Source organism: Brachycentrus maculatus, unplaced genomic scaffold (assembly GCF_059751285.1).
Source record: "Brachycentrus maculatus isolate JH-2025_06_01 unplaced genomic scaffold, ASM5975128v1 h1tg000136l, whole genome shotgun sequence".
NCBI classification, from domain to species: domain Eukaryota; kingdom Metazoa; phylum Arthropoda; class Insecta; order Trichoptera; family Brachycentridae; genus Brachycentrus; species Brachycentrus maculatus.
Window position 1 is genome coordinate 1,336,845 of NW_028280889.1, and position 22,438 is coordinate 1,359,282.

At 39.0% G+C, this 22,438-nt stretch overlaps 1 protein-coding gene across 1 annotated transcript in view; it reads right to left on the bottom strand.

Moving 5' to 3' along the window:
- The window catches only part of LOC148309237 (NACHT domain- and WD repeat-containing protein 1), a 53,645-nt gene that overhangs the window by 13,399 nt on the left and 17,808 nt on the right, over positions 1-22,438 (bottom strand). The window contains exons 3-23 of the mRNA XM_088260451.1: positions 20,531-20,622; positions 18,441-18,549; positions 16,030-16,197; positions 14,817-14,967; positions 13,826-13,982; positions 12,967-13,110; positions 12,326-12,519; positions 11,809-11,901; positions 10,680-10,808; positions 9,769-9,874; positions 8,798-9,187; positions 7,767-7,995; positions 6,098-6,279; positions 4,727-4,803; positions 3,845-4,384; positions 3,640-3,757; positions 2,833-2,962; positions 2,462-2,534; positions 1,514-1,650; positions 796-996; positions 10-144 (exon numbers count right to left, since the gene is read on the bottom strand). Of these exons, the coding sequence (XP_088116577.1) occupies positions 10-144; positions 796-996; positions 1,514-1,650; positions 2,462-2,534; positions 2,833-2,962; positions 3,640-3,757; positions 3,845-4,384; positions 4,727-4,803; positions 6,098-6,279; positions 7,767-7,995; positions 8,798-9,187; positions 9,769-9,874; positions 10,680-10,808; positions 11,809-11,901; positions 12,326-12,519; positions 12,967-13,110; positions 13,826-13,982; positions 14,817-14,967; positions 16,030-16,197; positions 18,441-18,549; positions 20,531-20,622 (3,555 nt within the window). The remainder of the gene's footprint in view (positions 1-9; positions 145-795; positions 997-1,513; positions 1,651-2,461; positions 2,535-2,832; positions 2,963-3,639; positions 3,758-3,844; positions 4,385-4,726; positions 4,804-6,097; positions 6,280-7,766; positions 7,996-8,797; positions 9,188-9,768; positions 9,875-10,679; positions 10,809-11,808; positions 11,902-12,325; positions 12,520-12,966; positions 13,111-13,825; positions 13,983-14,816; positions 14,968-16,029; positions 16,198-18,440; positions 18,550-20,530; positions 20,623-22,438) is intronic.

A 22,438-nucleotide genomic window follows, 5' to 3' on the forward strand; every position in this document is an offset into this window, starting at 1 on the left:
TAAGCTCACCTGAGCGTAGATCCCACATTCTGACGGAGCGGTCTCTGCACGCCGTGTCGCTGGTCAGAAGGAGACCTCCGGCCGGCGCGAGGCGCAGTCTGTTCACCGCGGCCGTGTGACCCGACAGCGTGAAGCGGCAGTTACCTAAATGTAAGGAATATATTGGTATTACCAATGAGAATACTTGATCAATCAAGTTCATGTGAAAGAAGTGCTGAATAGCCCCATCTATCCACCCTGAGCTATGCAACAACCATGCGTGATGAGATTCTCTGCAGACACTCCCTTGGCCATTGCGCGTTTTACAAAAATTATCAATGAACTTCATTTGAGTACAAGTACACTTAATATAACATTAATAAAATCAAACAGAATTTTTTTTAATAAAATATACGTTTCTAAATACAGCCAAGACAAAATTAAAATCTCAATAGCAGCAGGGCAAGACTTGGACTACTCATTCGAGATTGTTTGATCTGGGCAGATTTTTTCTTAAGTCCAGATCTTATCTGGGGTTGGAATATCCGACTCTATGGGAATGCACATATCTATGGAGATCCATTGTCAACATTGCATCAGAACATTGGATCATAGCAACGTTACCTTGATTGTCAATTATACAAAGGCAAGGTGTTGTCAAGCCATACGAAAAGTAAAGTAAGTAAGGTATTGTCATTCCCATTATTCATAAATCCTCACGAAGGCACATCTATCTCATGCTGAGTAGGTATTAAGTAAGTGACTATTTTTGTAAGATAAATGCAATCGCGGACAGTTGCGGAGCGAGCGACTCACCGGTGACGAGATCCCACACGAGGATGCGGGCGTCATCCAGTCCCGACACCACGCACCCGTCCACGGAGCTGATGGCCAGCGAGGCGGTGTCCCTTCCCGGCTTCCACTTCTTGAAGAGAGTGCCCGACTGCAGGTCGTATACCACGATGAAGTTAGGAGCGGGCTCATCCAGCTCTAGGGCCACCACGCACACATATGAACCTGGAACATTGTACATCATAATAAAGTAATATTAAAACATAATAATAGCATAGCAATTGAAGTAATAACAAACGGTAGATAATTTGAGTAATTTGTGTGTCAGCCAACCTCCAGACTCAGCTAAGGACATGAGTGAATGGGCAACGAGCAAAAGTTGCTGACAGAGTTTTATTATCCCGTGGGTTAAACATCCGGAAGGTGTTATAACCCAAGAAGGGCTAGTGCCCTAGTGGCAACTAGCATCGGAGCGATGAACAGAAATAACTCCATGCATTACCTGTCCAGAGAGGAGAGGAGAGTTGTTACAGGGAGAGAGAGTTGTTGGGCAAGATCAGAGTACCACAGACAAGTCAGCTTGAGGCTAGCTCCTAGATAACCATCTAGATCCTCCAACACAAAAGTGTTGCGTTATCTAGGGGATAGCCTCGGAGCAGTAGTGATTGCCAGTGCCCAGAACACCAATACAGGCGCATAAAGAAGAAAAATATGTAATTATTAGTTTGCTTAAGATGTAGACCTTCGTGAGTGATGGCAGCCAGAGAAGTGATGAAATCGTGATGTGGGATTCTGAGGTCGTATAGTAATTTCCTGGAGCTCAGATTCCATACGAGAAGTGGGAATGGCTTCTGGGTTTCGTCTCCACAAACCAAAATCCTACAACCAAACCAAACATTACAGCGATCCATTTATATACATATAATAATAATTATATTAGTAAGAACCCACTCTTATGTCAAATGAATTTCTTAAGGGATTTGTGGCAAGCTTATATTATTTTTTAAGTTATGACTTGAGTAGTCAATAAGAAATTACAGACTGTGTCCAGAATACAAAAACTATAAAAAAGTCTTCAGAGTAAGTTTTGAGGAGTGATTCAGAGACTGACAATAAGTCAAGGCCAGCTTGCGGAATTCCGCGGGCAAGCAAAGTTAAGCAGAAAAAACTAGTTCGTCCAAGGAAAGGGTCCAAAATTGGCATGGCCTAGGTGATATTGTATATAATAAAAGGACCTACAACCTGAGGACTAGGAGAGCTGAAAGAAAGAGCGGAGAGAAAGATGATAAGTTGGGATGGAGCCAGGAAAAAGAGAATAGATTTTGATACTAAGATATGGAATACCTAGAAAAAGCTTTTATAATTTTGTTATATAATGTATTTTGTGTCTGTAAGTTTTAAGCTCTTTTTGACTTAGCAAAAATGTTATCCTATATTTTTTTTCAGGGGATTCCTACACATTAGTTACATACGCTAGTACGAGTATGGGTATGCAACCTCGAAATCTCTAGCTATTTCTGCCATACTCCTTGTCCACCTTCATTCCCATACAGTAATATCCTTCACCTTGAGCTCCTCCATTATGTCGTTTGCACTATGCACCATCAGATAGCAAAATGTGCCAATTAAAAAAATTAAAACAAAATAAGACGCATTTTAAATACAGTCAAAAACAAGAAAAAATACTAACCTTCCATCACCTGATACAAGTAGAGAGTTGAGGAATCTATCTTCACCCGCTTTGAAGGTGGTTACACAGTCACCTATGAACATTTTATGCGGGTTATTCTTACTGTATAATGCATAGTATATATGTAAGGAAAAACAATTTTAGGTTAGGTTAGATACTGTGAGAGGTATACGAGATATTAAATTAGGTAACATTCTAATTTATTGTAATGTAACTTGATTTGTATTATGTTGGATCACATAAGAGACTTAATGTTTATTAAGTTTGGTTAGGTTAGGTTACAATAAGACTCCCCTCCATACACCGCCAAACTATTTCACACACTTGTATAATGTAATTACTCAAGGATCACACATGTTGTGGTGACTTGCCTGTGTCGGTGTTCATGAGGTTGACATACATGCGGTTACGCGAGAGACACACCAAATGGGAAGGGTCGTGCAGCCCGTAGAATGGCATCTTCTGATTCATCACTCCCTTCAGTGGGGTAATGAAGGTGCCCTGGAATAAATAAAGATAAACATTTTTCATATGCGTGAATAAATTCTCAAAACATAACATAGACATTAGAAACAAAAGTTAAAAGGCTTTGGAAGTGTAGGGAATGTGGGTATGTTGCTGACACAGTGGGACGACAACATCCCGCAATCGCAAGAACACCCGCATAGTCTGGCAAGCGTTATTCTTTTTTTTAATAAAAAGAGATATATCTGTGTTTTTATTATTGACAAAAATATTTCAATTTCATACTATTTCTGTGAGCCATTAACTATTGTTGTCTCACATAAATTATTACTGCACATGTTAAACTATCATTTAAGTACCTAGAATTGTATAGCTACATAAAGACTGTCAGTTCATTTAATCTTCACATTCGTTTGAAAAAGCCATAACTAGGCGAAAAAATTGTCACAGTACTAATTTTTATTTGTTTTTTTTTATAAAATACAACTTAATAGACTAAAAAAATCTATGTTTGATTTATAAATTAATTCATAAAATATAAAATGTATACTTAAATTATTTATTTATAAACAAAGTTATAATTGAAAATAGGTGTGATTAAAAATAAACATGATAATAAAATTTACTAATCCCTTCACGAGCCACCGAAAAAGCCTCGGCGAGCTACCGTGTGGCGATCACTGATCTAGATGACGAGGGTATGGCAAACATACCTGGTTGAGATCGTAGACCCGCAGTTCCCGTCTGCACAACACCACGCAGCGGTACTGATCGATCGGGACCAAGTTGATGGGGTGAGGCACTCCCAGTAGCGTACGAACTTTCTTGCACCTGAACGTGACATAAGAGACAGAAGATATAGCCATAAGTTAGAATCAGCCGTAATTTGAAAACCATTTAATGTGAAATGTTTCTTACTTGGCAACATCCCACACGCAGATCTCCTCTCGTAGAGTAGACAAGCTAGCGATGAATCCGTCACTCTCCAATCGTACCACCAAGTCATAAGACTTCACGTCCAACACCTCGCTAAGCACCAGCTCCTTGTTCCTTCCTTCGTGGTGCCTCTCGAGGTTTACAGGCAAAAAACAGGGGATGGGCGGAGTCTTCACCTCCCGGCACCACTTCAAGCACACCTCGCTTCGTATTATATCTCTCCTCTCCTTCAAGAACAGGTAGAACAGGGCGTAGAATTGTTTGGCGTCGTAGTTAAGGGCGAATGAGTTGATCTGAAGGAATTCCCTCAGTAGCTTGATATGTTCAGGAGTCGATTCGTCCTTGTTGTCCATTTTCAGGAGGCTGATGTCTTCGAGAAGCTGCCCGCAACCCAAAGCCGATATCTTGTCATGTATCCAAGTCATGTCCGTGAAGAATTCTTCGTAAGAAAATGATAGCAGATCGTCTTTGCAGAGATGGTAGCGTTGGTAGGGTACTTCTTCTAACTTTCTGGCGTTGAAACTGGAAAGGAGAAATATACATTAACATTCTCATAATTATACCTGCTCTTCCTGCACTCAAACCGCATCGTGTGATGGAATTGGACAAATATATTCCAATATCATAATAAAAGCATACTATAAGTTTGAAATTACTACAAAAAATATGTCTTCTGATGCGTATCCACACCAATGGTGCGTAGGGCACACCATCAGTTGAGCTGGTGTTGAAACTAGAGTTATCAGTTCACATGAAAGCATACTTTATCCAAAGTTTATTTGATCTGCCACCAAATAATTACATATATATATACAATCATATGTACAAGGATCAATGAAGCATGCAAGAGGAAGAATCCATTACCAGTCGGCAGAGAATCTGTTCTTCTGAGCAATAAGGCGGCCAACCATGTTGGAGTCGCCCTCCTCGAACCACGTACCCTGCACCAGAAACACATCACATGAAGCGGGTCACACAACTCTGGGTGGGCCATAATAAAGATTATCTACATGAACCATACCACACGAGACAAGTAATGCCCCGTGAAAGGGTGTCAAACCACACAAAGCATGGGAGGTCAGTTGTACCATTTGAATTTAGTCATACAATATGAGGCCGGTCATAATGCATGAGGCAAGCATGCCGTGTGAAAGGGTGTCAAACCACACAGGTGTGTCAAAACATATAAGTCGTACCATATTAATTGAGTCATACAACATGAGATTGGTCATATTACACAACAGGTCATAGCATGGTAGGTTGTACTACATGGTTGAGTCTTACCATATGAAATAGGTCATTAGTTGAGTCATACAACATGAGATGGGTCATAACACACAACACAGGTCATACATAGCATTTGAGTTAGGTTGTACTACATGGTTGAGTCTTACTATATGAAATAGGTCATACCACATGAGATAGGTCATATCTTCCGAATCTTATATACATCATGAAGTGGGTAATATACATATTACACAAGATATCTTACGAGGTAGATCACACCACATGAGCGAATTATATGTCATGAGGCGAGTCATATATCATACGAGGTGTGTCATATCTCACGTAGCAGACCGCACCACATGAATAATGAGTTATACATGTATATTTTTACATGAATCGGGTTTATGCCATATTAAGTAGATCATATTTAAAGTGAAACTTTGCTGGATAATGTCATTTTGTTCCTTCCAAGTTACTATGCCTTCTTGCAATATACAAAACTATGGCATTATGTATGTACATTTTTTTAAAGATGGAAATGCATTTATTATCCACATTACTTATTATGTACAAGGTTTATAGATCATTCAGTGGATTTTTGTTTCTTATAACTAAATAAAGATGTTTTATTGAAATCTGTGTTGGAACTCCTGTTCCACTGGACCCACGTTGCACTCCTCAGGAGAAGGCGGACTGTCATAATAGACCTTCTGTTTTGTGTCCTACCTTGCTTTTTGGTACCAATGTCCTTCATTATATTTATCATGTATGATACCATATGTATGTACTTTATTATAATGTCATGTTTATTATAATGTAATACATTTATTATAGTCTGGATGACCCAGCACCAATTTTACCTGATTCTTCCTATGAACCATAAAGATCCAATAACTGAACCTTGGGGAATGCCTTGTATTTTGATGTAATATTAAATGAATTTCAAAGTGATATGATTTCTGACTTTGCAGTACAGAGGCGGATGAGGTGTGCTGCTGAAGTACTGACCTGGAAGTAGTTGAGCAATTGCTCCCTGATGTGTCTTTCGACCTGAGGGAAGAAGCACTCCTTGGCGGCCTCGCGCAGCGTGTGGTCCCGCCAGCGGGCGCGCCCGTCCCCGCCCCAGCGCAGGAACGGCGCCACGCGAGCCGACGCGCGCGCCCAGAATATGGCCGCCGGGGCCCAGGGTACTGCACACAACAAAAATGCAATATGACTCAGCAATATTGAAATTCACGGACAGCAAAGAGATGGATTGACAGCAGGGAATCAACATCGCGGCAGGTTAATCCCTATTAAAAACAGGCCACAAGGCCTACACCAAGCAGAAGAAGGATGTTGTTGGTTAGGGCACTCTCTTATCCTAAGGTGTTAAATTATTCCCAAAGGCGAATGAATCTTTATTCAAGGTCAACGGCATAGAATGTGGAAAGCGAGACGAAAATACTATATTAAAGACCCATAATGGAAACAAGCACGGGCAGTTCTTCAATAAAATATTACCAAGGTAAAATAATCCTCCGCATCTTACCATTGCGGAAGACACAAACTACAGAGGATGACCCCCATGGACCAAATTATCTCCAACATATGTGGCAGTATATATACACCGAATCAAAGAGATGAGCGAAGGATAGAAACTGACCATGAAAGAAGCAAACCAATCATCTTGTAACAAAAGATTGTAACCTTTAAAGACGAAGAATATTGAGAGGCATGTGTGTGAAAAATAACTGGTAATCCACTAACACAGTTTGCGGGAAACGCTTAAAAGCGTCATTTACATACTGTTGGTAGAGATTGGGAGACGCTTATCTATAAGCATTCTATTTGCTTACTTTTGGTAGAGCCAAAAAACTTTGTACAGATCAGAATTGCGTTTCCAATTATTCGTGATTAGTATACGACCCTAATTGGAATACCAGTAGGTAAATTAGGTACCAATCAGTAAAATACCAACAGGTACCAATTAGTAAATTAGGGTCGGGTTGATAAAAAAAACAGACAAACTAGTGGCGTGCACAGAGAATTAATTAGGGTAGGCAGAAAAGGCAGGTAGTAAGGTAAGCTAGGTACTACTTACTAGGGTAGGCAGTAGAGGTAGGTAGTAAGGTAAGCTAGGTACTACTTACTAGGGTAGGCAGTAGAGGTAGGTAGTAAGGCAAGCTAGGTACTACTTACTAGGGTAGGCAGTAGAGGTAGGTAGTAAGGCAAGCTAGGTACTACTTACTAGGGTAGGCAGCAGAGGTAGGTAGTAAGGTAAGCTAGGTACTACTTACTAGGGTAGGCAGTAGAGGTAGGTAGTAAGGTAAGCTGGTAATACTTAGTAAGGGTAGGTACTAATTGCGTTTATATATGTCACGCAGCTAGGATAGGCATTGCTTTTCTAGCTATACTGAATGCCCGCCCCTGCCGACAACAATATGTAAAGGTGGGGACTGACCAGAGCATTTTATCGTAACGTAATATTCGAGGCGAGCATCTGACTTCGGATGGAGCACTCGGAACGCTGTACTGACTATACGAATGCTCGCATCGTAACGTGTTACGTTACAACTAAATGACTCCGGTCAGTTCCCACCTTTAAGAGTTTGGTGGCTCAGTAACCCTCTCGGGTATGGAGTGGAACATTTCAGACAGCCTGGCACTCTTGCATAGTAGAGTAACAGTTACTCACGGTAGGTCTCCTCGCTGTGGAACTGGCGGTCGCGGGCGAGGATGTCCACCATCTCGTGGTCGGCGAGGCCGTGGCGCGCGGCCGTGAGGGCCCCGAGGCAGGCGCGCAGGCGGCCCTCCCCGCACAGCTCCTCCAGCGCGGCCAGGGCGCCGCCCGCCACGGGGGTGCCGCCCACCCCGCCCGAGCGCGCGCCCCACGCCTGCCACACCGACGTGCGCCACGCCAGGATCTGGAACCCACACCGCATCTTAGAATCGTTCCTTTACACTATGCAAATAGTCAACAGACAGTCCTTGCAAAGACCAGGCAGGCTTCCACCTTAATATAAAAATTGATGCATGCTTAATTGCACTAATATGCGATTGGTCAACAGATTCTTCTTCTTCTTCTTTTTAATGGCTTTTCACCCTTCTAGATTGTTCTAGCCAACGTTGAGTTATAAACAACAGATTACTAACTTTTTTGACATCATCTCAAGATAGATGAAGAAAAATATGGAAGTCTGGGCGTTTACAAGGCTTATGACCATCATACGCTAGTTTAAGTGATCACTTTACACACGTGTAACATTCACCAATTCTACCCATGATGACAATCACACTACTCAATTTTCAGAATCTCTATTTTTTATCATGTATGAAAATGGTGGCGTATCATGGTAGATGGCTACTACTTACTTTATTGGAGTGATTAAATACTGCAAAATATAAAGTAAAAAAACATGCTAAGAGTGTCAGAAATGAAGACAGATATGCTCTGGCAAGAGTCTACGAGATGGAATAAGGATCACCAGGATAAGAGAAATATGCGAGATGGAAGATGTCGTTAGGTGGGGAAGGCAACGAAGGAGACAATGGTATACAATGGTGCATGTGAGGAGAATGGAACCATCCAGACTCCCCCACATTGCACTGCACAGCCAACCCCAAGGAAGATCACCAAAGAGATGGATTGACAGCCAAAAATCAACATTGCGGGAGGCTAATCAGGCCACAAGGCCTACACCAAGCAGAAGAAGAAGTGTTACAAACCTTGGCGTGCAAGGGGAGCTTGCACTCCTGGACCGACCTCAGCACGCAGTCCTGGATGGCGGCGTTGACGGAGTAGTTGTACTGCACGACGCCGGCCATGACGATGCTGCGCGCCTCGGCGGGCTCCAACTCGGGCACGCGTAGGAAGCAGGCGGCGGGCAGGCGCGCGCGCAGGGCCACCCCCGCGCGGGCCAGGCGCGCGTCCCGCCCGCCCTCCGAGGCCGACAGCAGCACACGCGCGTTGTCGGGCAGGCGCGACGGGATCCAGTCCCACGCGTGCGCGCCCAGCTCGCGCACCTGGTCCAGCCCGTCCAGCATGAACACGGTCGGGCGCTGCTGCGCGATCTCCGACATGAGCCGCTGGAACACCTCGCACAATGTGGCCATGTCCTGCAAGCAAACAATACTATTAATAATCATGACTAGGGCACGGTATTGAATTGATACAGCACTAACCTGACCAGTAATCTCATGATAGCGGTAAATAAAAAAGGAAAGGAAGAGATTTGATAATTGAACCTCGGTGGATGCGTTTAGAGAGATATTACAAGTAATTATCATTACTATATATTTATTCTTTGTCTGCCTTTTATCCATATTGTAAAGTATATATTTTGATGGGATACAGATAATGAATGTGAAGGATATTGCTTGTATATGGGATAAAAATGGAGAATGGATGGAACTTGCAATCACAATTTATTTTAACCTCTGTGTCCGCCTCCGTAGTTTAAATAGCCATTACGCTCGGCTTCCATACTAGAGGTCCCGGGTTTGATTCCCAGATAAATATAAGTGATTTTTTTCACTTTTATATTTATTCAATATTACCCTGGACTGGTACCTGAAGCGGAGAGCTGGTCATCTTTCCTTCATGTGTTAAGGGATCAAAATAACACTGCTTTTATATGATGCAGTGCCCTATGCACCATCAGGTGGAGATAAGGGTTTGAAGAGGCCACTTTACTTACATGTCTCCCGGTGTACTGAGATCCGCACAGTATCATGGAGCACTGGTTCACTACGGAGGACAGGATGCCCTCCAGAGTGTTGGACTTGTTGGTGATCCCCACAAACCTGCAAACGTTGAACACTTGTAACATACCAACCAAATACACATTGTATCCAATATGCAATGTGCATATATTCAAGGATCTCCTGGATAAGACTGGACATTGGTGATGAAGGAAAGAGGACTCGTAATGAAGACAGAGATCTCTTAATGGGTTTTTAGCTCAGGAGGAATATTATATTTATAATACTCTACAAATAAATGGATTTATAAGATTATTTTTATGTTATATGAATTCAAAATATGGATAATTTACATTTGCAAAGCTTGTTCATCATAATAAAGTGTTTTAATATGTTGACAACATTTTGAATCGTTAAGCATACACGTGGTTTTGGCAAGTTGGTAGCGAGGATGTTATAAAACCGGTGCGTACAGTTCTTAAAGCCGTCAGTTCCCCCTTTTTAATACTAAAAGCATCATTAGGGCCCCTAAATTCTGTGACAATACTAACGGCGCCATAGAAGCGGTATTTATAATTCTTGCGTTCAAACAACTAGTCACATCACACATGAATTGTTTGTTTTTCTTGGAATTAAAATACAGATAGTTTAATCCTTCTTATTTTTTTATAGATTTCAACAAGAATGGTAACGATTGTCTTAAAACAATGTGAAAATTGCCTACTTTTATGTATGAACAGAAGGCCTCTGAGAAAAACAGAGAAAATACTGTCGACTACTTTTGTAAGGAAAAATACTAATTGCATCTTCAAACGATATTACTAAGTCAATGACATTTTGCATTATTTCTTTACTTGCAGAGCAATCATATGCAGTATAGTCTCTAGACATCCATCAGTAATATTACCTGAAGGCGAGGAACGCATCTGGACTCCACTGGTGGCAGCTTTGGGCAGCTCGAGCAATAAGGGTGGATTTTCCACACCCGACGGCGCCAACTATCACCAGCGGCTGGGTACTGTCTCCCAATATGTAACTGCGAAAATAGCACTTATGTCATGCAATATGCACAGATAAGGAAAGTTCTACAAATGTCAATGTACAAGAAATGGCAAAATCTTTTAATACTTATTTTTAGTGGAATCATTCAATTTTGTTCAACTATTAGTTTTGACGTAATGAAAATCTGGCATCTCTAGCAAACGTACCACTTAATAATAATAAATTTGTCATAATAATAGTATCATTTTCATATATACATCGTAGTCGTACAGGAGAAAGTGACCAACTAACAAAACGTAAAATGTTCAGGAGGGCCATTTAAGTCACTTTTGCTTGGCAACAAAATAAACATTAATGCAGTTAGTCATTTTTAGGAAGTCAATATATTATACTTCCAAGATTAAAATCCTTTAGGATTTATTTCAGGGCAATATTAAGCTAGTAAGATATCAAATAGTCAATGATCACATTTTTGTAAAAATGCACTTGGTCACTTTCTCCTGTATGACTACAATATTTAAAAGTGTATTTTTTTTATTGAAATACTACACGCTGTGATAAAATTATGAGGGAAAAAAAACTTTTTGCATTGTATCATTCTCTAATAAAGGTTAAGAATATTTTTTTTAATGTAGATAAATAGTAATAAATGAACAATCATACTTTTATCAAAATAATCATTATTCTTTAAAAAAAAAACGATATTTGTATGACAGAACTATGATTTTTTAACAGATTTGTGACAAGTGAATAAATTAAACTAGAGGTAAACAAAATATAGGTAGTTAATTATTATTATAATGATTCTATTTTATCTAAAAATTTAATCAAACATAATGTGAAAGGTTCATTTCCTTTGGGTTTTTTGGCATCTATGTACTGGATATTTTATAGAAAATACGATTATTTAAATTTGATGACAATAGATACATGTATTTTCTTTTCAAGGTCAAACCTTTAACAGGGTTTGCGTTAAAGGTTTTCTTTTACCTCATAAGTGATCACAAAAAACATAAACATTTGGTTGTTTCTACCTTTTGACTTTGTTTAGAATGAATTCTCTGTTGACGCTGGTCTGCGCTGTCTTCTGGCAGAAGATGGTGTGGTCATTCAACTCCTGGAACATGCTGCAATTCAAAATATTGTATCATAGATATTGTTCAATATAGTGATTAACACACACGTCTGCGACACTGGAAAAGTAATGCATGCGAAGACTCAGAACTCAACTAAAATAATATCAAACAAATACTTATTTGGTCGAAAGGACTCTGATAAAAGGAATCAGTATTTTTTTTGTTGGTAGCCCTTTTCTTAATTACCAAGCTTGCTTAGAGCAAGATTCATCACTCAACGTGCTTACAGCAGCTGTTAGTAATAGACGACCTCAAGTATACTAAGCGAATTTTACACTGGAAACTTCATAGATAAGTTTAATAAAATCGCATTTTCACAGTTATGAACATAGAGGTCGCTTGTTTATTGTCTTACTACCGCCTACAATTCCACAGACACCTATGATCAGAGATAATAGGCAATATAAGCACGCACCTTGTGTGCACGCCTTGGGCATGGCCGAGTGGCGAGCGCGCAGCGTGCTCTTCTAGTATGGAGTCGATCACGGCGCGCAGACGCGACTGCAGGTGTGCGCGCACGCCCGCCAGGTACGCCGCTTGCTCCGCAGGCTGCACGCTGTCCGGGCACGACACCACCGCGCGCGAGATGTGCTTTTCCATCAACTGGCACTGCAAAGCAGAAAGGAACAAACTAGTCAGAACTAATGGAAAGGCATTTTCTTAAAGTGAATACCACAATACAAGCACCTTTTTTGAGGTTTCACAAATGTCAAATAAGTAATCATTCAGAATTCTGAATTAAAAATGAAGAAGTTCTTAGAAGAGCTGGATCAGACAGAGAGCTCTTGTCCAGTATCAAGGTTTGTAAGATCTCATATCTGGGTCATGTGTTTCATGGAGAGAATACCACCTTCTACAAATCATCATGATGGGAAAGATAGTGCTGGCAGAAAGCAAATATCGTGGCTGTGCAATATTCCCGATTGGACCAGGATAAGAGGAATGGAGGAGTTCCTAACAGCTCAAGATCGCGAAGCCTAAGCCAGAGTAATCACAAACGTTGGGGAGACCTGACAGGACACAAGCAGAAGAAGTAAGATGTAAAAGCAGTCATACTTTAAGGTCCTTCTGCAGGTTGGCGAGGCGGCGCTGCAGCTCCCTCTCCCCGGGCCCCTCGGACTCGCGCACCTGCGACACCCGACTCAGCCACAGGCAGCGCCGAGCCAACTCCTGGCTCATCAGCACCGTGTTGTGCACCTCCTGGAAACCATCAGCATGAGCAAATGTCACTCTAAAATCTCCAGTTTCATCAAGAGAGGTTCATACACCTTCTTCATGTTAGCTCTAAGTGTTCAACCCCAATTGCCTCAGTCATTGCTGCTATTCTCCTATACCTATATTTTTTTTCTTCAAACCCTCATCGACACCCGTGCATAAGGCACTGCATCATATAAACGCAGTGTTGCACTACAGAGGCGGACCTATATTACCCTATCCATCCATTCTAATTCTAATTCTCATTCGATCATATCCTTCACTTTAAGCTCTCACACTAACGTCATCCATCAAATATACCTCACTCCTAGTACTCAAGAATCTGCAGGACTGATTTGGCCTTCATTCCAATGTAGCGTCTTTTACATCATCTGGGTGTGGATAAGAGTTGGAAAAAAAAGTATTTGTTTTTTTATTGGTTGATTCAAGAGACATGTCAGTTGACGCATAACGGGAACTTTATCTACATTCTCTCAGTACTCCCATTTATTCACACCTTTCCAATTCCTGACCAACGTTTGATATAAAAATACAATTGTATTCAAACATTGAGACAGACATTACATTAACACATGGTAGAGCTTTTGTCATCAGCTGAATATATAAGGCTGGACAAAGTTGTATTTGAAAGAGTTTTCTTGTGTTGAAAATCAGTTGTTGAACGCCATTCAACCATACAGGGAATTCACGGCCTGCATACCTGTTCCACGACTGTAGTGAGATAGGCATCCCTCAGTTCTACGGAGAGAACCTTCTGGAAAGCAGACAGAACGCGTCGCTCTTCATCTTCTCGTTCCTCGTCTCCTCGCGCCGCCAGTCGGTAACACGGAGGTGACGCTGCGCTGTCTACTTCGTACCTGAAAGTCAATATTCCATCTCATAAATAAGCTATATGCTACACCTGGTATAGTGAATCCATTTGAGCAAATATCGCTCACTCCTTTCAAGAACGTCATTAATAAAAAATCAACAATTTTCAGTTGTGCATTTTTTCGGAATGCCCAGAAAATGTACTATATCCCAGCAAAAGAGGCATATTTTTAACTTAATATTTACCCGCTACAGGGCAGAAAGTATTGTTTTTTGCATTTTGAGAAAAAAGTATCGTTCAATTATTTTTTTAAAAATAAGTACTAAATATTTTTCAAATGGAGAAAAAACCTTCAGGTTTTACTTAAAAGGATTTGTTGCACAGTAAAAAGTTCAGTTAGTGGCTTGGTATTTATTTATAATACATTTTATTATATTTTTAAGCTTTAAAACCGTTCTCCTGAAAAATCAAGTTTTTTATTTATGACGTTCTTGAAAGGAATGAGCGATAGAAAAGATATGTATATCTGATTCTTATTTTGTTCAAATTTACAGGCAAGTCCATAGGGACTATGGGAAATATACTTATTTTTTTCTCTATTATCAGTGGCGTACACAGTTTTTAATCAGGGTAAGTAGTAGGGTTGAGTAAAGATAAGGCATAGCAGGCACTGGTTGTGTTTCTATATGGAACGCAAGTAATCCAGGATAGGACACTGCTTTTCTGCCTATATAGAATGCACGCCTCTGCCTATTTTGTACCTGTATCAGAAATTCATGCATATGATTTCTGAACAGGTTTGTTAGATTGACTGTTGAGGCAATCATTATGACCATTGAATTACTACAGACAAGTTATCAAGGACAGGAACAAAATTTACCATCTGCTGAGAAGTACTCTGTCTTCTTCACTCTCGGTGCCATCCACCGCCGCTCTGTAGTCCGAACTCTCGATGGTGAGAGGGAGTAGGGGAGTCCCGAGAGAGGAGTTCAGAAACAGCACCGGAATGATGTAAGCCGATTCTGAATGTCCTGTAAATACACAAAATATTTTATTCATAGGTCATCGCTTTATTAAAAGGTTATCTGATTAGTAAAGCAAGGCAAATGGTCTCTGGCAATGTCAACTCAAGCTGAAGAAGCATTGATGAACATGGTTTTCCATCAAATGAAAATGCTTTCTTTCTGCCCCTATTTAAACCAAGTAATGCATAGGGCACCACAGTGTTAACTCGATAGTTATATGAAGGTTAGTTTTATGATTATATAAAGGATGATCAGCCCTGTTGTACAAATTTTTTAATATAGTAATAGCATGCAGCCATTTTTAATATGGCAATAGCAGTGGCGTAGTTTAGTAGATGCTTGACTGCGTTGCATTTTAGTCGGCGTTGCAAGTTTGATTCCCGCCAATTGCAAAATAAATTCAAAAAAGATTTAATTTTTTTCAATTGGTCTGGATACTTTTTGTGATGCATTTATCATATTTAACTTCCCTATCCTTACTATGCTACCTGCAGACAAACCTCTAAAAGTAGAGGCTTTGGTTTGAGGTTATTCCTTTTTTTAAGTATGTTTGATGAGATGCAGATGACACTATATGGAGAAGGAATAGTAGAGAGGGAAAGGAGAATTGCAGCAGTAGCTAGGGTACTTGAGGCTACACTCGTATAAGTACTCGTATAAGTTTGTGAACATACTCCAAAAGTGAAGTCCCTTGACAAGTCCCTTGAAGAGATGCTAGACGGAGGTAAACAAACTGTGCTTATTTTATAATTTATATTTGAAGCAACAACTTTGTGATTTTCCATTTTATAATTAAAATAAAACTTTGTTTTAAAATCACTCTAATTATTTTATTTTAACTCAATTATTATGTCTCCCCGTTTCGAAGTTAACCGCTTAATATTATACAGTATTTATCAGTCTTCAAATAATCAAATAGTTATAGTGATTTTAAAACAAAGCTATATTTCAATTATGGTGCTTATTTTAATCACAGAAATTGAAATATTGTTCTTAAGCTTGATCTCCAAGATCCATTGTATTTCTGACGACTCTTGCTGCTACACAGTTACCACTGGGGATACTCACTAGCTAGTTCGGAGAGACAGAGGCGCGGGAACTCGTGGTCCCGCTGCGCCTCCAGCGGCGTTCTCCAGTGCAGGTCCACGATGTGCAGCTGCCAGCCTCGGGCCTGGCACGCGGTGCGCAGCTCCTTGCCCACATCAGTGTGCAGCAGTCCCTTCTCCACGCAGCAATCTACAACATTCACATGTTGTGTACAGCAGTCCTCGTGTCAACCAGGTTCCATCGCATGAACCGAGTCATAGCTTATTCCTCTCTCGCAATGACAATCTTCACCACGATATTCCTGACGGTTGAATTGTCACTCATTAAGTAGACTACAGGTAAATGCCACATCTTATTATCGTACACCCCGTTTGACAATGATAGATTGCGGATATTTCTTCTCCCTCTTAAAAACAGTTTACAAGGCCTACACCTAGAGTAAGAAGAAAATTCTGAACGTGTAATTCTTCAAACCCTTATCCGCACCCGATGATTCATAGGGTTCTGCATCATATAAACGCAGTGTTATCTTAATCGTTAACACATGAAGGAAAGGTGATCATCCCTCCGCTTCAGGTACCAAGGGTCCAGGGTAATATTGAATAAATATTTGAGTGAAAAATCACTTATATTTATTTATTTCACCCCCCGGGACGCCAGTATGGTAGCCGAGTGTGCTGATCATTACACTACGGAGGAAGACAAACCATGTGATAGTGGATGTAGATGCAGCCACAGACTAACTAATTTATATAGATGCAACTAGACACTAAACAAGATGGTCGTTGGGTGAATAGTCGTCATTCTAAGAACTGACATTGAAACAAGTATTGTGGTTCGAAATTTTAACATTCGCAAATTCGTCATTGGAATTTGAATATTTGGGAATTTACTTTAGTCATAGAAAAAAAATATTTATCAGAGTTTCTGCGAATTTAGCCACTCGAAAAATAGATGATTCGGAATTGCCTAGTTTTGTATTTGGGCGTTTACGAATTTAGCCACTCGAGAAACTGGTCAGAAATGGCTTATCAACATGCAGGTTTTCATTATAATCGGGGTTCAGATGATTGAAATTTACGTATGTGCATTGTGGACTATAAATAATAATTACATTGTGAACTATAAACAATAATTATTTAAAGACCACAATGGTGTTTTTAAAATTGTATTATAAATTTGACAGTTTTTATTTTGTAAACATGAAGAATATTTTATAAACTTTATCATCAAGTTAGAGTAGTGTCGCGGGAACGAGAGATGTTTACGCGAAGGTCAATTACAAACCAAGCTATAATAAAAAAATGGGTAAAAACGACCAGACTGATGCACAGTTATAAAACGATAAAATAATGCTATTATTTCGTTCGAAAAATAATATGAAAACAACATGTTTTATTTTCTTGGAACATAACCAACAAATGGATCTAAAATGGAAATAAAGAGTAATGGATCTTCATCAATGCGAGTAACACTAATATGTTTGCCGAAAAAAAATACTCTCACTACAACAACAACTTATTTGCATGGATAACTCAAAGTGGGCGTCGTAGCTTGCTAAATAAATAATGTTTTTTTTATCAAATTCAAAACACAAATCAAGTCTTTCGCATTTGGTTTCGACAAGCACCTTGTCATCTCCAGGGATGGATATGTACATCAGGGACGAAGAGTACATGTCCATTCCTGGAGACGACAAGATGCTTGTCGAAACCAGTTGGAGAAAAACAAAGTGGTTGAAAACTAAGTTTTAGTTTCATTTTATAAAAAATAATAAATCGGTAACTTTGACTTCTTGACGATAACAAATCCACAAACGGTTTTAAAATAACAAAGTCATTAAAAATAAGATAAATCCATTAATGTGAAAGTTATCTACACTACGTTGTTATAACGTCAACTTCCGTTTGTAATCGATGCCCTGAAAACATTTTTGTCGCGTATATAAATTTCTTTACAAAAATGTTTGTTATATCATGGTTTGGAAGTAAGGTCCACATATGCAGATTGTAGCTACTCCAGCTACAACTGTGGCATTGAGCCGACGTGTTTCACTTGGACCCAAATTTGCATCTCAATGGTCGCTACTATCTTCGCATACTTCCATGTATAGTAGACTTGTAGACGCACACCGCTATGGGCCATAGTGCCTACTCACTGCACGAGCGTAAATACTCGCGTAGGCGCACCGCGGCGCGACGTTCTAGGGAACTTTCAAATTCACTTACCTCTGGGTCTTACAAATTCACTAACCAGAGGTCTTTCAAATTCACTTACTAGAGTTCTTACAGATTCACTTACCAAAGATCTTACAAATTCACTTACTATAGGTCTTAGAAATTCAATAACGAGAGGTCTTTTAGATTCACTAACCAGAGGTCTTTCAAATTCACTAACCAAAGGTCTTTCGAACTCCCTAAAATTGCACTCACCTTGGGAATCTCCAGCCGAAACGTAGATGACGATTTTTTTTATCTTTGTTTGTGGTCTCGCCTGACTGACCCTTCCCAGCATGAGAAGCAGTACAGCATCAGGGAGAGCCTGGAAGAGCGTACAATTTGTAGTACAATATTATCTTTTTAATATTTATGTTCATAAAGCCTTCCATTAATTTTAAAACAATTAATGGAGGGCTGCAACCACTTAATGTAATTTATAGTACAGTGGATCCTCTCATAACGAGTAATTCGCATGACAAGATTATTTTAATTTCTTTCATAACGAGCGATATTTCACATAACGAGTTACAAGAAAGGGCAAGTCCCTTTTTCACGACATTCACTTGTGAGCTAGGACTTCCGCTCCAATGCATTAGTCTGTTTTTCGCTTAACGAGTAAGATTCTGGAACGAATTATACTCGTTATTATCCACTGTATAATATAATGTGTGATAACTAATTAATGCTGCAACTGCTGGCTCTGGAGGTGGGGGAAAAGGCTTGACATTCGTTTGATAATTCCCTAACAAGGCGAAACAATTGTCACAATATTATTTTTATGTGTTTTGGTTAATAAAATACAATTTAGTAGACTCAAAAACTCTGTGTTCGATTTAAAATTTTTACATAAAAGAAAAGGAACAACCCTGATTGTGAGTGGAGCTGAGCAGACCAAAAGTGGCCATTAATTTTTGTACTCAAAACGGGATATCTACTAATTTTTACGTAATAGTATGTACATTAAAGAAAACACATATTTCATAGTTTTTATGTATTAATAAAAAGAAAAGGAATGTTAATAAAGAAAATAAGAGGAATAAATAATATTAATATGAAAAAAATTATGTTGTTCAGGCTATCTAAAAACGGGACGTATAGACACTTTAACCATAAGACACACAGTGCAGGACTGTCGGCTCAAATGGTTTGGTGGTGACCTTCGGGATATCCACGAGGTGACCCCGGAGGCAGTGGACTAGCTGACAAGACTGGAGCCAAGAAGCTAATTGCGTAAGACGCAACACACATGGGCGAAGAAGCCGAAGCCACGCGAAAAGTAAAGTAAGTATGTTAAATTGACACGTCTGCTAAAAAAATAAGGAAAACATGGCGCTTTTGTTTGAATCACAGCTAATTTTATATAAGAAAGCTTCATTTTGGATATAAATATTTCACAGCAACGCTTGTCTTCCTCAGAAAACCATAAAAATGTTTTAAATGACTTTTTTTTAAACCCTTACCGCACCCCAATGGTGCATAGGGCACTGTTTCATATAAACGCAGTGTTATCTCGATCGTTTACACATGAAGGAAAGGTGATCAGCCCTCCACTTCAGGTACCAGTCCAGTGTAATATTGAATAAATAGTAGAGTGAAAAAATCACTTATATTTATTAAACCCCCCTGGGAATCGAACCCGGGACCTCCAGAACGGTAGCCGAGCATGCTGACCATTACACTACGGAGGCGGACAGGCGGAGGCGGAGGCGGAAATGACTTAGCGAACAGTAAAGACGACATCTGGTGGTAGGAAACGTAGTATATTAAAATAACGAAAAACATATTTTACCTATTTATTTTACTAATACAATAAAATAACAACTAAGTATATGTTTTTTTACATATTTGTTTTATTTGACCAGTGACCGGATTTCGTCGTTACGGACATCATCAGACTAGATGTCGGTAAACACGGTCACTGGTCAAATAAAATAAATGTGGAAAAAACAATATCGTTGTTATTTTACAATTATGTAAAAAATGTTGTTTATTTAGGAAAAATTTTTCGTTGGCAAATTTTTGTACCGACTAATCGAGAGGTTTTAAATTTTGTTTTTTTTTAAGATATTTAAATTTACGAAATTCTGGTTGACATTTCTTTCTTTTTGAGTGATTCTATGTTTTAATGCGTTTAATTTTGTTACATGACTGGCAATTATTCAATCAAGTAAGAAGTGTGATTAAGGTCTAATCGTGATTTTATCTATTTTATTTTACTTTAAGACTAATCTTCCGCTAACATAAAACATATTTTGAAGGATTGAATACACGGTGAAAATGACTAAGAAGTAAATTAAGAATACCTGAGTAGCCGCAGGGAGTCCGAGGGCGCCCAGCCGCTCCAAGTCCGTCGCGGGCGCGGGGGCTCCGACCGGTGAATTAAGGGACATAGAATCTAAACAACGAATCTCTAATTTATATTTTCACCAAAAAGTTTCATTTACAATATTACGCAAACATCCTTTATATGCAACATTTTGAGTGTGTCCAAATACTTGTTCACAAAACCTTGATTATCTCCAATTACAGGTGTCATTTTCAAATTATTTTTTAACATCTCATCAAAGATGGAGAAGAATATAATAGAATAGAATAAATAAATAGAATTTGAGTAGTGTGGTTGTCAATAATGGGTAGAATTGGTGAATGTTACACGTGTGTAAAGTGATCACTTAAACCAGCCTATGACGGTCGTCAGCCCCGTAAATGCCCAGACTTCCATGTTCTTCTTCATCTTTGATGAGATGTTAAAAAATAATATCCTTTAAATGCATATCTGTTCTGTTTACTGTATTCTATTGAAATCTTAATTAAAGTTGCGACAAAACGTGACCAATCCTGTGTTAAACTAATCTGAAATAATTTTTTTGCATTTTTTTGTGCATAACGTTCACCAATTCTACCCATTATTGACAACCACGCTACTCAAATTCTTGGGTACTCAAGTTCTATATATATATGAACCAATTTTGAAACATTATTTTTGAATCACCAGAACTTCACTAGAGACATCTATTGGTGAGATGAAAAGAAGCTCTTTTATTAGTATGTGAGGTCCAAATCCTAAATTATAATCACACACATGAGAAACGCATTAAGTATTAAGTAAGTATTTGGACACACTCAAAATGTTGTATTATGAAATCATTAAATCGCACCAAAACGTAACAATTTTACCAGCTAGAATTCCTGATTGCCTAAAATCATTTATAATGGAAATGTAACGTTTTGATGAGGATATGTAGTACACCTCTACAAACGTACGGTGTACTACATATACTACGTACATTACAAATATACGGTGAAATCTCGCTATTCGTCCAGCCTTGTATTCATTCCGCACAATAACAGTGCGTTTCCCCGATATTCGAACAAACGCACGTCCATCGAGGCTTTTTGAATTCAATGCAGTATGCCGTTTTTATTTATATGTATAATGATCTCTATTCTTCAAGCATTTGCCAAATTTTTAAAGAAATAATATCGATTAATATAATGGTAACAAATTACAAATTACAAATATTTATAATTATTAATTTATGACAAATGTTATACGATTTTTTTTGTGCGCATTTTTTAAAGGTTTTTTTTTTCATTGGCTTTCATTCTCTAATACTAACTAATATTGAGATTATCGTGAAAAGTATGAATTCTATTTTTTTTAAGCGAAAGAGAAATATTTGTTTTTTTTTTTATTATTTACACAAATACTTCAATTTCATACTATTTATGTAAGCCTGCGCGGCTCCTTATTAAAAATAGATTTTAAATTGTGGTATAGTGGGCTCGAACCCAGAAACTCTGACTCGAGAGTCCGCGACAATAGCCACGGGACCACGACCCGACACTTCGCTCACTCCTTTCAACGTCATATATATCAAAAAACTTCCCGACTTTCGTCATGATTTTTCAGGAGATTGTTTTTAAAGTTTAGAAATATAATACAATGTATTAAAAATAAATATCAAGTCACATTTTGACCTTTTTACTGTGCAACGAATCTTTATAGGATGACCTGAATGTTTTTTTTCCATTTGAAAAATATTTAGTATATTAAAAAAAAAAAAACAATACCCTTTCTTCAAAATGCAAAAACAACACTTTCTGCCCTGTAGCGGGTGTAAATATTAAGCTAAAAATATGCTGCTTTTGCTGGGATATAGAACATTTTTTGGGCATTCCGAAAACACGCTCAACTGAAAATGTACGAT